General features: G+C 50.5%; 1 protein-coding gene across 1 annotated transcript in view; it reads right to left on the bottom strand.

Annotated features, from left to right (window-relative positions):
- Positions 1–16,594, bottom strand: part of VEPH1 (ventricular zone expressed PH domain containing 1) — an 881,348-nt gene that overhangs the window by 321,037 nt on the left and 543,717 nt on the right. Inside the window, exon 9 of the mRNA XM_069726749.1 lies at positions 7,033–7,172. Within this exon, the coding sequence (XP_069582850.1) occupies positions 7,033–7,172 (140 nt within the window). The remainder of the gene's footprint in view (positions 1–7,032; positions 7,173–16,594) is intronic.

Raw genomic sequence — 16,594 nt, 5'->3', positions numbered from 1 at the left:
AGAGCCACTGATGACACCAACCTCTGTGAAGCTGGAGGGAAGACACACTTGGATACACACATCGCATTGCAAGAAAGCTCCCCTACCGGAGGATGACACCCAAGCCAGAATGATGTTGTGGATGTCCTGCCTGACTGAATAGATGACCTACCTGATAAAGAATACACTACAGGGGCGTGGCCTATCTGCTGATGGAGTAGGTCGCACAGAGTGGGAGCTCCTCAGCCAGGAACCTCAAAGCGGCACACTTCTACCTCTCAGGTGTCCTCTTCTGCCTTCACGACATCGGTGCTGGCTCCCGGAGCGTCGGTGAGTGCATGGGGAAATCCAGAGCATCCAACCGCGATCCCCCTAGGAGAATTCCCGACTTCTTTGCAGCCACCCCGCAGCCACCGCCGGAATCCAAGATGGCGCCGTCCTCCCCCAGGGCTTCCCGCTCCTCACAACGCAACGCTCAGGCGTCGCGGTCCGGTGCTGCGGCGTCGCATCCAGATGGAACAGCGCTACATTCGGACGCAGCAGCGTCGCATTTTGGCGGAGCAGCGTTAAATTCAGGCGGCTCGGCGTCTGACGCAGCTGATGGCCCGGTGACCGCATCTCTCCTTAAAGGACTGCTTGGGGACCTTAGATCCTCCATCCAAGAGGACTTGCGTTCTATGCTGGCTGAGCTAAGAGGAGAGGTGGCAGAGCTGGGCAACCGCACGGACCGCCTGGAGCGCAAGATGGCGGAACTGGTCTCCTCTCATAATGAGCTCTGGGACGCACATGAATCCCTGCAAACCCTAGCTGCTAAAACCCACGCTAAAGCCCTGGACCTGGAAGATAGGTCCAGGAGAAATAACGTTAAACTGAGAGGCATCGAGGAATCTGTCCTGGCAGGGGATTTGAAGCCATTCCTGCAGGACTTTATGGCGGCAGCCTTACCGCAGTTCGCGCCAAAGGACTTCATAATAGACCGCGTGCATAGGATCCCTAAACCCTCTGGCCTGGGGCCCTCCATTCCCAGAGATGTGCTGGCGCGCATACATTTTTTTGAGATAAAGGAGGACTTCCTACAGGCCCTAAGGAGAACCCCAGCGCTTCCTGAACGATTTGCAAACATCTCAGTCTTTCCGGATCTCTCTCCGGGCACTTTGGCTCTGCGGAGGACCTTCGCCCCCTACACTGCCATCCTCAGAGAGAAAGGCATCCTGTATCGCTGGGGATTTCCGACGAAGCTGCTCATTCGCAAAGATGGATCAATCACTACCTGCCTAACTCCGTCCCACGCGGCTTCGGCTCTCGCTAAATGGGGACTCCCGACTCCGGACTCCTTGAGTGCCGTGAACATTCCTAAGCATGGGTCTGACGGAGGTCCCAGGGCCCGTATCACACCGGACTGGGAGGAGGCCTGAGTCTACTGTATCTTTGGTTTCTGGCTATTTTCCCGCACGGATTTACTTGGTTTTTCTTTTTTTTCCTTTTTTAAGCTGCGTTGGTTTCTCGCTTGAGAGCTCCAGCAGCATCTGTTTGCCCCATAGGTGAACTGTTTTTTTGATTCTCACCTTCTGGACTCAGGATATTCCTGAATGGACCTTGGTCCGCTGGTTTTTTTGTTGTATGTCCTGTTTGTTTCCCTATGTTCTTTCTCTTCTGTTTCTGTTTTGCCCTTTCTTATGTCCTGCTATATTGACCACATGTTTTCTTTGCCTTTGCTCAGGTTATCAGTGTTTGAGGACTGTAAAACTGTTCTTATGCCTTTTCAATGAGTATCTCACTGTATTCAATTAACGTTAATGGCCTCAACTCGCCGGGTAAGAGGTCTGTGGTTTGGCGTCAGTTGAGCAAATCCCGTCATGATATTTTATGTCTCCAGGAAACGCACTTGCTGGAATGTGATAACTCCAGAATGCAATCAGGTCTGTACCCGCATCAGTTTTTTGCCAATGACCCGTCAAAAAAGGCGGGTGTAGCCATTTTCTTCAGCAGGTCCAACTCCTTCCAACTGGTTCGATCTATAGCGGATCCATTGGGTAGATTCATTGTGGTGTTGTGTCTCATTAATAATGCCCCATATACTATTGCCTCGATATATGCCCCTAATGTAGGCCAACTTAAGTTTTTGGAGGGTGTATTCAAAACTCTTAATGATATTCAACATGGGCACAAGCTGATAGCTGGTGACTTCAATGCCCCAATGTCCAAAGTCCTTGACTGCTCTGCCTCTTCACTGTCTAGATGTGAAGTCGGGCCTCTAGCTGACTCTTTCCACTTGCATGATGTCTGGCGGTACCTGCACTGCGGTGAGGGAGACTACACATTTTTGTCTCCCAGACACGGTTCTTATAGCAGGATCGATTTTGTGCTGGTGAATGACGTGGCTCTCCCTCACTGCATCGCAGCAGATATTGGCAGTATCACCTGGTCGGATCATGCCCCGGTGTCCCTTACCCTGAAGGACCCCTTGGCCATCAGACCCCCTGCGCGTTGGCGCCTTAATGCCCACCTCCTGGCTGACCAATCCAATTCCCAATGTATAGAGGAGGCCTTGGGAGAATTTTTTGCCTCCAATGACACTCCTGACATTGGTGACGATACCCTCTGGTTCGCCCACAAGGTGGTGATTAGGGGTCACTTCATCAAGCTAGTGGCTAAGGCTAAGAGGAAATACAATGCGGCACTTCAGGTAGCCTTAGACAAATTATCTCGCCTGGAATCTGCTCATAAACTTTCTCCTACTCCAGCGCTTCTCTCTGACCTTTCTAAAGCCCGCATACATGTTCGCAATCTCCTCCTCCATAAGGCTGAGAAGGCCCTGAGGAAAACCAGAGCCAAATTCTACACAATGGGGGATCGAGCGGGTGCTGTTCTGGCTAGACGTGTTAGGAAGAGAGAGGCCCAATCCAAGATCCCATTCTTGCTCCGGTCTGACGGCTCCCAGGTTCGCAACCCGATTCAGATTGCGGAGGAGTTTACTTCTTATTATTCCTCGCTTTATGACCTCGAGTCTGACCTGGGGATTCCTCAGCCTACGCGGGAGTCAATTTTGGCGTTCTTGGAGAGGGCTAATCTCCCCTCGGTCACTCAGGAGCAGCTCTCCTTCCTAAATTCCCCCATTGTCGAGTCTGAACTCTCGCAGATTATCAGAGAGGCCAATAAGGGTTCTTCCCCGGGGCCTGATGGCTTTCCCTTCTCCTACTATGCTCAGTTTTTTCCTGTCCTTGCCCCCTTTCTGTTGCGTCTTTTTAATAATTGGCTGGCGGTTGGTAGTATTAGGGCTGAGGGGTTGGAGGCTGCCATTGCGACTCTCCCCAAACAAGGGAAACCCACAACATCTCCGGGGAACTTCCGCCCGATAGCACTCTTAAACTGCGACGTTAAGATCTACGCAAAAGTCTGGGCCAATAGATTGTTCTCAGTCCTTCCTGATCTCATTCACCCCGACCAAGTTGGGTTTGTTCCTGGCAGACAGACGAGGGATGGTACCAGACGACTGATAGATCTCTTGGATGTGGTGGAGAGGGGGAGTCTCCCCAGTGTATTCCTGTCGCTCGATGCCGAGAAGGCGTTTGACAGAGTGCACTGGGGCTATATCGAGCTCACATTGGAGAAATTTGGGCTTACCGGGCAGATTAGCAAAGCGGTTATGGCATTGTATTCCAACCCATGCGCGTCGGTTCGATCGGCGGGATTCGGGTCTCGAACGTTTCCTATTAGGAACGGTACTCGTCAAGGCTGCCCCCTCTCCCCTATCATCTTTGCTCTGATCATGGAGCCCTTGGCCGCCATGGTCAGGCAGTGCGCGGACATAAGGGGAATTGCGGTGGGGGGAACTGAACATAAAATTGGTCTTTATGCCGACGACGTGGTCCTGACCTGCACCTCTCCCTTAACTTCATTGACTGCAATCACCACCATCCTATCTGAGTTTTCGGCGGTTTCATATTATAAACTTAATCTCACCAAATCCACAATTTTCCCCCTCTTCCTCCCCCCCCCCCTTCAGATTCAAATTCAATCTCAATATGCTTTTATTTGGGCTCCCTTGGGCTTTACATATCTGGGCATCAAGATTACTAGGCTAGATAACATAGTCCGAGTAAATTGCGAAGAAACTCTTTCGGAGGTCAGGAGGGGCATGGAGCAAATATCAAGCGCGTCTCTCTCGTGGATGGCCCGCATGCAAACGGCGAAAATGCTATTCCTCCCCACAATAATGTACCTCTTTCGGGGCCTTCCCCTTTTTATCTCCTCGAAGTTTATTTCGGCTTTTCAATCTTTGATAGACCGATTTATCTGGAATAAGAAGCCCCATAGGGTCAGGCGTCGGATTATGTCCCTTCCGTACTCTGCGGGGGGGTTGGGAGCTCCTGCGGTCCAGGCGTATTACAGGGCGGCGATCCTTGAGCCCCTTAAAATATGGTGGGAGGGGAACTCATGTTTGCCCTGGTTTCTGATTGAATCCCATTTTGCTCCCCAAAACTCGCTTAGATTGCTTTTGGAGCTCCAACTACTTCAAGTTCCTCCTGTGGGCCCCTGTCTCCGTTCTATTAGGAACGCATCTAAACTATGGGCGCTCCTTAGCACTTCTCTCCTAACATTCATGTTTGACTATGTCTCTTTGCAGGCTGTGGAGTGTGCCATTGCCCACATTTCTCTTGCCTCCTGGACGAGGCGTGGGGTGCACCGGGTGGCGGACCTTTTCGGCTCGGACGGTCTCTTGTCGTTTGAGGACCTTGCAGGGAGATTTTCCCTCACTGGGTCTGACTTCTTCCAATACCTGCAGATTCGCAGCTTCCTCAGACTGTGGCGGTCATTCGGTGCACCCCCGCCTCTGACAGAGGACCCGGCCCATAGATTCTTCAGACCATCCACCATTGTGCCACATGGCATCTCCATAATTTATAAAGCCCTCATTTCATTTGGTTCTACTGACAAACTTCCTTTTATGTCTTCCTGGGAGTCAGCGTTGGGCTTTGAGGCTTCCCTGGAGGATTGGCAATTTGCTATGGTACACCCTTCTAGGTTCTCGTCTTGTTTGGGCCACTTGGAGCAGGTGAAAAAAATTCAGCTCCACTGGTACCTCACCCCCCGCCTGATTGGCGAGGGTTTTCCCGGCTACCTCTCCGCGCTGCTGGAAGGGATGTGGCGCCCTTGGGTCCTCCTCTCATGTCTGGTGGTCGTGTCCGCAGGTCCGGGTCTTCTGGCGTGAGGTAGAGACTTTGATTGAGGATCTGATCCATATGCCCCTTGTTCTGAGTGGCCAACTCGCTGTCCTGGGCATCTCCCTCATCGATCTCCCTGCCCCCCTGCGCCCCATAGTTTCTAATATCCTAGTGGCTGCTAGGCAATGTATCGCGAAGCATTGGAAGACCTCCGTTTCCCCCTCCAGAGCAGAGCTGATCTCCAGGATTGATTTACATTTTTGTTATGAGGTCATAATGGCAGGGGGTCTATCGAAAAGAGCTAAGGTCCTCTCGTGGTGGGACCCTTGGACGTCCTCGCCATTTGTATCTCAGTCTGCTCTTTCCCTTATTTAAACTGTTTGCTCCTACAATTCTGCTCTTGTTTTTTTGGTTTTCTGTTTATTTCTTCTATCCTCTATGTGACACTGTATTTATGTATTTTGTATTGATTACATTGTGGTCCTTAATACGGTATGCATTGGATTTTTCCCCTGATCCCCCCCTCCCTCCCCCCCACCTTCCCTTTTCATTCTGATATGTTGTTTATTGTGAAAAATGTTCAATAAATACTGATTGGTTAAAAAAAAAAAAAAGAATACACTACACATGCTATTGACTAAGAGACTGATTGCAACGAACCCCTGTTAGGAACAGATCTCCTGACCGCCCATTTGCGAAAAGTCTGTATGGAGTGGGGCGTAGGTGCTAGGCTTGCGTTAGTTCACCGGCAGCACAACAGAGTTGCAGCGCTTTGGGACAGGAGGCTAGGATTAGGGCAAGTGATATCTAAGGGGGAGCTTGTGATAGAAATATATATATATATATCATATAGATCACTTGCATGTATACTCATATATACTCACAGCTAATATATACAATATATTCAATGGCTTAAAATGGGTGACATAAACTGATATAAGCCAGACTGACAGTATGGGGTTTTCCAGGCAAAAGCAGAACAACTCCAGATTTATTAATGCTGATGAGATGTCTCAACTTTGTCCTAGATGCAGAGAGCTACATTTTAGTTGCTTAATCAGCACCCATGTGTGCATTAATCACAATATTTCATATATATTTAGATAACCAATAACAGAGGAGCTAGACAATATGGTAATTAAGTAACCACCCTAACCACTCCTTTCTATATGTAATTATAAAACTATGTATTTACCATAAATCATGCAGTATTGATGGAATGTTATTGTTACAATGTTATGCAGTCTCATTCTTGAGCGCTCAAAATACTCAGTCTTATTGGGAACGGCCGCAGCACACACAGGGATAGATTTATCCAAACCATATTTCCATAACAGTTGGATCTAAACTTTTGTATTGAAGTGTTTATTAGACCTATGCTGAGATCATTATGATCAAAGGTGGAGCAGGGTCATGTGTGACATCACCAGTTGTGATTGGTCATTGTAATCTTGCCTTTGCTAATATTGGGCTTTGCTGAAAACTCTTCCTGAAAGAACAGGGAAAATATACATGTAATACAAGACCTTATTTAAATAATTCAATATTTTCTGATGACAGCTTCCCCTTCAAAAAATGGTCTTTTGTGGATTTGCTGCGGCTTCTGTGTATATAATTAGCGTACAGGTGGACTGTAAAGGATGTCATGCAGCTTGTGACTCTGGCATGTGGGAGCTCCGATGGTAGGTAAAAATACAACCTGAGGCTGGACTTTGGTCTCTGGATATATCCACTTTTAAGTTATCAAAGGTGACACCTTTACAAAAAAAGCAGGTAAGATGTCATAGATGTACAAGCTGCAGTTACAGATGTACAAGGTACTCTAATGCATTGCAGCAAATGAAAAGCTAATTGCTTCATTATACTTACAATTGTAATCTGCACGCACCTGTTGAAAGAGAAACATAAAATGGATCCATATCTGTGGATGTCTGCTGATGAGTATAAAACTGGATTTATTGTACAGACAGTAATGAGCCTTCATTGGACAGCTGAAGAACAACTTTGCTACACAGCTTTTAAATGTATCTAGGAGAAAAAACATGCACAATATTAAAGTTAGAGCAGTAACTCAAGCAAGAAACATTTCACTTAACCCTCTGTCAGGTGCACCTCTGACACTCCTGAGTTCAAATGCAGTGCACCTGACAGGCACAGGTTATAAAGCCACCTATAATATCTAATTATCTCAATTTCAGAACTCTAAAAATAATCAGTTACCTTATTAGTAGTGTTGAGCATTCCGATACCGCAAGTATCGGGTATCGGCCGATATTTGCGGTATCGGAATTCCGATACTGAATTCCGATACTTCCCGCGTATCGGATACCGGAATCGGAAGTTCCCAGAATTCAAATTGAACGCAGCAGCCAATGAGGAATGAATGAAAGTGTGGGCACATCCTGTTTAGCATGGTGGGCATGTAAGTACTGGCAAGGCTTGGATTGGCTGCTGAAATGATGTCACTCTGCACTATAAAAAAGCGCTGCCGCCATTTTGCGCTCACTCTGCTGTGATTTCAGTTAGGGACAGGACGCTGTGTTCTAACTGAGGGCCAGTTGAGCTAGCTAATTGCTTTATTTTCCTTTCCAAAGGCTAATTTAGCAAAACGCTGTGTGTTCTTCACTGTTCACCTTGCTCTTGCCTTGCAGCGCTGTTTTAACAGCGTTCTGCAAGGTCTCTGTGTGTGTGTGTGTGTGTGTGCAGCTCACTCTGTAGTCTGTGTGCAGCCATATACCCGGTTGTATTCAGCTCAGGGGGGGTTCACACTGCCTCACACAGTTGTTCTTTTTTGCTCTTAGTGCAGCCTGCTGCACATTTTTTCTCAAATTTCCTATTAGTGTTTTTCCACCAGTCTCCAGCTCTATTGTGGAAAAACACTACATAGGATAACCTAGAGGGGGGTTTTTGGGCCTTGCAGCGCCGTTTACGGCTGTCTGCACGGTCTCCGTGTGAGCCCAGCTCGCCCTGTAGTCTGTGTGCAGCCATAGCCGGTTGGATTCAGCTCAGGGTTCGTTACTGGCTCATACCTTGAGAAAAATTTTCCTTTTTTTCAAATAGTGCAGCCTGTTTAAAATTTGAAAACAAAAATTCCTATTAGTGTCTTTCCACTCGTATCCAGCTAAATAGTGGAAAAACACTATATAGGATAACCTAGAGGAGGGTTTTTTGGCCTTGCAGCGCCGTTTACGGCTGTCTGCACGGTCTCCGTGTGAGCCCAGCTCGCCCTGTAGTCTGTGTGCAGCCATAGCCGGTTGGATTCAGCTCAGGGTTCGTTACTGGCTCATACCTTGAGAAAAATTTTCCTTTTTTTCAAATAGTGCAGCCTGTTTAAAATTTGAAAAAAAAAATTCCTATTAGTGTCTTTCCACTCGTATCCAGCTAAATAGTGGAAAAACACTATATAGGATAACCTAGAGGAGGGTTTTTTGGCCTTGCAGCGCCGTTTACGGCTGTCTGCACGGTCTCCGTGTGAGCCCAGCTCGCCCTGTAGTCTGTGTGCAGCCATAGCCGGTTGGATTCAGCTCAGGGTTCGTTACTGGCTCATACCTTGAGAAAAATTTTCCTTTTTTTCAAATAGTGCAGCCTGTTTAAAATTTGAAAAAAAAAATTCCTATTAGTGTCTTTCCACTCGTATCCAGCTAAATAGTGGAAAAACACTATATAGGATAACCTAGAGGAGGGTTTTTTGGCCTTGCAGCGCCGTTTACGGCTGTCTGCACGGTCTCCGTGTGAGCCCAGCTCGCCCTGTAGTCTGTGTGCAGCCATAGCCGGTTGGATTCAGCTCAGGGTTCGTTACTGGCTCATACCTTGAGAAAAATTTTCCTTTTTTTCAAATAGTGCAGCCTGTTTAAAATTTGAAAAAAAAAATTCCTATTAGTGTCTTTCCACTCGTATCCAGCTAAATAGTGGAAAAACACTATATAGGATAACCTAGAGGAGGGTTTTTTGGCCTTGCAGCGCCGTTTACGGCTGTCTGCACGGTCTCCGTGTGAGCCCAGCTCGCCCTGTAGTCTGTGTGCAGCCATAGCCGGTTGGATTCAGCTCAGGGTTCGTTACTGGCTCATACCTTGAGAAAAATTTTCCTTTTTTTCAAATAGTGCAGCCTGTTTAAAATTTGAAAAAAAAAATTCCTATTAGTGTCTTTCCACTCGTATCCAGCTAAATAGTGGAAAAACACTATATAGGATAACCTAGAGGAGGGTTTTTTGGCCTTGCAGCGCCGTTTACGGCTGTCTGCACGGTCTCCGTGTGATTTAAACTAGCTCTGTAGCCCGATCTGCACCAAAAAAAAGGTTAAGTTCACCAAACACAACTTACACTTGTGTAGGCCACATTTGAAAAATAATAAAGTTTAGTCCACAATTTACAACATTAGTGTTTCTTACACCTGTTAGGAGGAGCATTACAGGAATAAGCACACTAAGGCCTTAGTACTTTTCTGCTTATCTTTATCTGTCAACCAAGATGAAGAGGGCAGGGAGTAAGGCACGTGGGCGTGGGCGCGGAGCAGGGAGAGGAGCAGGGAGAGGACGTGGTGATTCTGTGCCTGCTGCGGGCGCCAGTGACTCGTCGTCACTCAGTTTCAGCAGGGAACAGTCCTTCATGCGCAGCTTTGTCGGAGAGCGCCGTGCACCGCTGCTGCGTGAAGACCAAATTGAAGCCGTTGTCGGGTGGATGGCAGCTAACGCCTCGGCATCGACTTCAGTTAGTGCCACATCCTCTCAGGCACAGAGCACTGGAGAGCAGCCATCTGTCTCTTCACCACCTGCCAAATTGGCCAGGCAGTCAGAGAGCCCAGGACAGGAGCCGTCTCTACTTCTGTTCTCTGAATCTCTTGGCTTGGAAACAGGGGGCCAGCCAAGCAGCATTGGAGAAATGGAAGAAGAGGCAGTGTGCAGTGATGCCCAACACCTTTTTCTCTCTGACTCTGAAGAGGCAGGTGGGCCAGTGCCTCCGGTGACCACAGCGCAGTACGCATCTGATGATGAAACTCAGGTGCCGCTTTCTCGTGCGTACTGTGCTGCTGAGACTACCCAGGAGGAGCAGTTGGTGGCAGAGGGTAGTGGAGATGATGAGGTCCTTGACCCATCGTGGCGTGAGGAACAGGAAGGTGGTGGGAGCAGCTCAGAGGAAGAGCTTCCTCTTACGGGCCAAAGAGGGAGAGGGAGGGGGAAGACTGCGGAGCCTGTAGCCTCCACTTTGGCACCCGTTAGGAGCCTGTCTCTTTCCAAAGCCAAAAAGGGCGCTCCCAAGACTTGCAGTGCCTGGTCCTTTTTTGACACAGTTGCAGATGACATTTGTTTTGTCAAATGCAAGCTGTGTCATCATAAAGTAAAAAGAGGGAAAAATGTCAGCAACCTCAATACCACAAATATGTGGAAACATGTGCGGACCAGGCACGCGGTGGAGTTACAGAAACACACTGAAGATGTAGGCCAACCAACAGCGGCAGCTACCACCTCTTCAGCTCGTGTTGCCTCTTCCTCCAGCTCACGCACAGCTGGTTTGGCTTCCTCCCAGAGACCTTGTGTAATTCCACCCACAGCACCACCTTCCCAGTCATCCTCACACTCCCAGTCTACTCTACAGCCATCGGTAGTACAGGCATGGGAGAAAAGGCGGGCATTCTCGGCCAACCACCCCCGAGCACAGGCTCTGAATGCAGGCATTGCCAAACTGTTGTCCCTGGAAATGCTCTCGTTCAGGCTGGTGGAGACTGACAGCTTCCGTGACTTGATGGCATTGGCAGTCCCACAGTACAAGGTGCCCAGCCGCTTTTACTTCAGCAGGCAGGCTGTCCCTGCCCTGCACAGGCATGTTGAGGCAAACATAAAACATGCGCTACTGAACGCCGTCAGTAGCAAGGTCCACCTCACCACCGATGCGTGGACCAGTCAGCATGGACAGGGGCGATATGTTTCCCTCACTGCCCATTGGGTTAATGTTGTTGAGCCAGGTACAGATCGTGCGAGTGGCGCAGGACGTGTCCTGCCCACTCCAAGGATTGCAGGAATCCAGTCTGTACGCATCGACTCCTCCTCTTACACCAGTTCCTCTGATTCCTCTCTGCAGGATCCGTCACAGTCCACCCCCACATGGACCCGTGAACGTTTACCTATGACCGACATGAGCACAGCCGTGGCCAAACGTCAGCAGGCCGTCTTGAAACTAGTTTCATTGGGGCATCGAAGCCACACAGCGCAGGAGCTCTGGAATGCCATAAAGCAGGAGAGCGATGTGTGGTTACTGCCAGCGAATCTCCAGCCAGGCATGGTAGTGTGTGACAATGGCCGAAATCTGGTGGCAGCTTTGGCCCTTGGCAACCTCACTCACATCCCATGTCTGGCACATGTGCTCAATTTGGTTGTGCAGAGTTTTCTGAGGGACTATCCGGATCTTGATGCCCTGTTGCACAAGGTCCGCCTAGAGTGTGCTCACTTGCGGCGTTCCAGCTTGGCCAGATCCCGCATTGCTGCTCTGCAGCGCCGATTCCGCCTTCCGGAACACCGCATCATATGTGACCTACCTACCCGGTGGAATTCCACGTTACATATGTTGGAGCGGTTGTGTGAGCAGCAGCAAGCAGTTATGGAGTACCAGCTGCATCAGGCGCAAAGAAGTCGCAGTCAGCGCCGATCAGACTTCACAACCACAGAGTGGGCCACTATGAAGGACGTCTGCCAGGTTTTGCGTCCTTTTGATTATTCCACGCGGATGGCAAGTGCAGATGATGCACTAGTCAGCATGACTGTCCCCCTTATCTGCCTGCTTCAGCAAACTTTGCAAGGGTTAAGGGATGATGTGGTGGAAGAGGTGGAGGATGAGGAGTCACCTTTTCCATCAGCTTCTGGAGAGTCAGCGCCACGTGGTTCCTCACAAAGGGGTACGCAGGGGCCAATTTGTGAGGAGGATGAGGAGGAGTCAATGGAGGAGGAAGAGCTCCGTCCAGAGGAGGGAGCGACACAATTGTCCAGTGGTCAGTGTGTACAGCGAGGGTGGGGTGATGACGAGCGGGCAGAGATCATGTCTCAAGCAGGGGACAGCGTTTCTGGGCCGGTTGGCACTCTGCAGCACATGGTGGATTTCATGCTGCAGTGCCTGAGAAACGACCGCCGCATCGACCACATTCTCAACATGCCTGATTATTGGGTGTTCACCCTCCTCGATCCTCGCTACCGGGACAACGTCCAAAACCTCATCCCTGCGTTGACCCGGGAGCGTAAATTGCGGGAGTACCACGACACACTGGTGAATTCCATCATCTTCTCCTGTCCAACTGAGAGGAGTGCTGCTAGTGCTTTACAAAGCAGCTCAGTGCGTCGAGGCAGTGGGGGAGGCTCTGCCCAAAGAGGGAGCAGAAGCAGTGCCTCTGCCCAAGGCAAGCCCAGTATGGCACAACTCTGGCACACTTTTGTGTGCCCGCCCCAAATGTCTACACCATCACCGGCGGCTCCAGTCAGCAGGAGGCAACGGTTCCGTCAGATGGTGACAGACTACATGGCTTGCCCTCTTACTGTACTCCCAGACGGCTCTTCCCCGTTCAAGTTTTGGGTCTCTAAGCTGGATACATGGCCAGAGCTAAGCCAGTATGCATTGGAGGTGCTGGCTTGCCCTGCGGCTAGTGTCTTATCGGAACGTGTCTTTAGTGCCGCAGGTGGTGTACTAACAGACCGTCGCATGCGACTATCCTCCGATAACGTTGACCGGCTTACTTTCCTGAAAATGAACCAGGCCTGGATCTCGCAGGAATTTGCCACTCCTCTGCCTGATTAAGTAATTGGGTGTCATCCAGGTCTCCTGCTGTGTTCATCTTTCTACCACCTGAACTGCTATTCCTGGGCTCCAACACCGCCAGTTGCGGCTCAGAAGTGCAGGCTGCACAGTAAAAACATACGACCCAGTGTTATTGGGTTTCAGTAACGTCAGCTGATCCCCAGCTGTGTAGCCGGCAATGTGTCCTGCGACCGCCACGCTGGCACAACAACCTAAATGTAAGGGAACCTGTCCCCCCCCCCCCCCCGTCGTTTGTTACTGAAAGAGCCATCTTGTGCAGCAGTAATGCTGCACAAGGAAAAGGTAGCTCTTTTTTTTTAGCTCTTTGCACACGCAGAACTTAACACTTATAAAATGTGTTCACTGATACCGTTATACCGTCCCGGAGCTGGGACTTTCCTTCGTAATGTGACGCAGCACAGCCGTCATTCCTACCCCCTTGGTGCCATGCGCTGCCTCCTCAGCGTTGTTTTAAGCTGTCACGGAGCCTGCGCTGTTCTGTTATCCCTTGGGCATGCCCTATTTGCGCTGCCTGTCTTCTGACATAATTTGGTGTCAGGCTGGCTGCGCCTGTGCGGCCGCGGTGCCCGAGATCCCGCCTCGCAGTGTCTTCTGATTGAGTCACACTGCGGGCCTGGGATCCATGGGCATGCGCAGTGCATATCTTCCCCTCGGGCTCTCGCTCATTTCCCTCCGCCTTCTTTAGACTGTGCGCCGTCAGCTGATCCCTAGCATGCCACGGCCGTGACACCGCACAGTCTGAAGAAGAGGGAAGGAGGGGAGTGAGAGTCGAGGTTATGCACTGTGCATGCCCATGGTTCCAAGGCCCGCAGTGGGATTACGTTAGATGAGACTGCGAGGTGGGATCTGGAGCAGCGTGGACGCACAGGCACTGACAGCCTGACACCAAATTATGTCAGAAGACAGGCAGCGCTAATTGGGCATGGCCAAGGGCTAACAGAACAGCGCAGGCTCCATGGCAGCTTAAAACAACGCTGAGGAGGCAGCGCACGGCATCAAGGGGATAGGAATGACAGCTGTGCTGTGTCCCATTACGAAGGAAATTCGCACCTCCGGAACGGTTTAACGGTATAAAGGGACACATTTTTAGTGTTTACTTCGGTGTTTGCAAGGAGCATAATTAAAAGAGCAACCTTTTCCTTTTGCATCCTTAGTGCTGCACAACATGGCTCTTTCAGCTACAAACGTCTTGGGGGGGGGGGTTAAAGGTTTCCTTTCAACTTGCTCCAATCAGGCTTCGGCCTACACTCTGTTCCTCTGCTCCTCCTGCTGTCCCTGGGCTCTAACACCGCCAGTTGGTGCCTGGAAGTGCTGTGTGCACAGTCAACAGTCGCTCCTCTGTTATTGGGGTTCAGTAACGTCAGCTGATCCCCAGCTGTGTGTGCGGCAATACCTCCAATCTGCTCCTCCTGCTGTCCCTGGGCTCTAACACCGCCAGTTGGTGCCTGGAAGTGCTGTGTGCACAGTCAACAGTCGCTCCTCTGTTATTGGGGTTCAGTAACGTCAGCTGATCCCCAGCTGTGTGTGCGGCAATACCTCCAATCTGCTCCTCCTGCTGTCCCTGGGCTCTAACACCGCCAGTTGGTGCCTGGAAGTGCTGTGTGCACAGTCAACAGTCGCTCCTCTGTTATTGGGGTTCAGTAACGTCAGCTGATCCCCAGCTGTGTATCCGGCAACGTGTCATGCGACCGCCACGCTGGCACAACTAAAATGTAAGGGGACCTGTCCCCCCCCCCCCCCTAGGCGTTTGTTACTGAAAGAGCCACCATGTGCAGCACTAATACTGCACAAGGGAAAGGTCGCTCTTGAAATTATGCTCCTTGCAAACGCTGAACTACACACTCATGTAATGTGTCCCCTCACACCGTCCAACCGTCCCGGAGGTGGGACTTTCCTTTGTAATGTGACGCAGCACAGCCGTCATTGCTACCCCCTTGGCACCGTGCGCTGCCTCCTTAGCGTTGTTTGATTCCGTCATGGACCCTGCGCTGTTATGTTATCCCTTGGCCATGCACAGTTTGCGCTGCCCGTCCTCTGACATCATTTGTTGTCGTCCTGGCTGCGCCTGTGCGTCCACGCTGCCCGAAATCACACCTCGCAGTGTCGTCTAATGTGATCCCACAGTGGGCCTGGTATCCATGGCCATGCGCAGTGCATATACTAGCCTCTCACTCCCCTTCTTCACGCTTCTTCAGACTAGGCGGCGTCAGCTGATCCCTAATAGCATGCCACGGCCGTGACGCCGCACAGTCTGAAGAAGCAGGAAGGAGGTGAGTGAGAGGCGATGATATGCACTGCGCATGCCCATGGATCCCTGGCCCGCAGTGGGACTACATTAGATGACACTGCAAGGTTGGATCTCGGGCAGCTTGGACGCACAGGCACTGCCAGCCTGACACCTACATGATGTCAGAAGACGGGCACCGCTAACTGTGCATGGCCAAGGGATAACATTACAGTGCGGGCTCCGTGACAGAACCAAACAACGTTGAGGAGGTGGTGCCCGGCACCAAGGGGGTTGGAATGACGGCTGTGCTGTGTCACATTACAAAGGAAAGTCCCACTTCCGGGATGGTTTGACGGTGTGAGGGGACACATTATATGAGTGTGTACTTCAGCGTTTGCAAGGAGCATAATTTTCGGAGCCACCATTTTCCATGTGCAGTATTACTGCTGTACAAGATGGCTCTTTCAGCAACAAATGCCTGGGGGGGGGGGTTAAAGGTTCCCTTTCAACTTGCTCCACTGCAGGCTTCGGCCTACACTCTGCTCCTCTTTGATTCCCTGGGTTTCAACACTGTCAGTTGCCACCTGGAAGTGTTGTCTACACAGAAAAAAACACTAGGTGATGTGTCAGTGGGGTTCAGCACCGCCAGCTGTTCCCCTGCTGTGTAGTCGGCAACGTGTCCAGCACAAGCCACGCTGGCACAACAGAACAAAAGCTGCCACCAGTGCAGGCTTCGGCCTACACTCTGCTCCTCTCCTCCTCCTGCTGAACCTGGGCTCAAACACCGCTAGTTTTTGCCCGGAAGTGCTAGCTGCACAGAGAAAAACACCAGCCAATGTGTTAGTGGGGTTCAGCAACGCCAGCTGTTCCCCTGCTGTGTAGCCGGCAACGTGACCTGCAAACGCCATGCAGGCACAGGAACTGAAATTAAAAGGGAACCTGGCCCCACCCCCCCAGGTGTTTCTATGTATAACAGCCACCTAGTACAGCAGTACTGCTGCATTTGTACAAGGTGGCTGACTTTTTCTCCTTGCCCACGTGGAACTCAACACGTACAAAATGTGTCTCATTGAGACCATTCCACTGTCCCTGAGGTGTGACTTTCCTTTGTAATGATACGCAGCACCCCCCTTGGTAGCGTTTCCCGTCTTTTGTCATCATGGTTAGCTGGCTGCGCCTGTGCATCCGCCCTGCTAGAAACAACGCCCCTCGTTGTCATATTTATTTTGTCAGCGAGGGTGTGGTTTATGGGCACGAGCAGTGCATATGTTCGCCTGTCTTAACTCATCTCCTTCCGCCTTCTTCAGACTGTGCGGCCTCCTGGCCGTGGTAGGCGATAAGGGATCAGCTGAGGCCGCCCAGTCTGGAGCAGGTGTAAGGACATGTGTAAGCGGCAAACCTATTTACTGCACAAGGCCACGAATCC

The sequence above is a fragment of the Ranitomeya imitator genome, chromosome 5 (genome assembly GCF_032444005.1).
Source record: "Ranitomeya imitator isolate aRanImi1 chromosome 5, aRanImi1.pri, whole genome shotgun sequence".
NCBI classification, from domain to species: Eukaryota; Metazoa; Chordata; class Amphibia; order Anura; family Dendrobatidae; genus Ranitomeya; species Ranitomeya imitator.
This window is presented reverse-complemented; position numbering and strand designations above follow the sequence as displayed.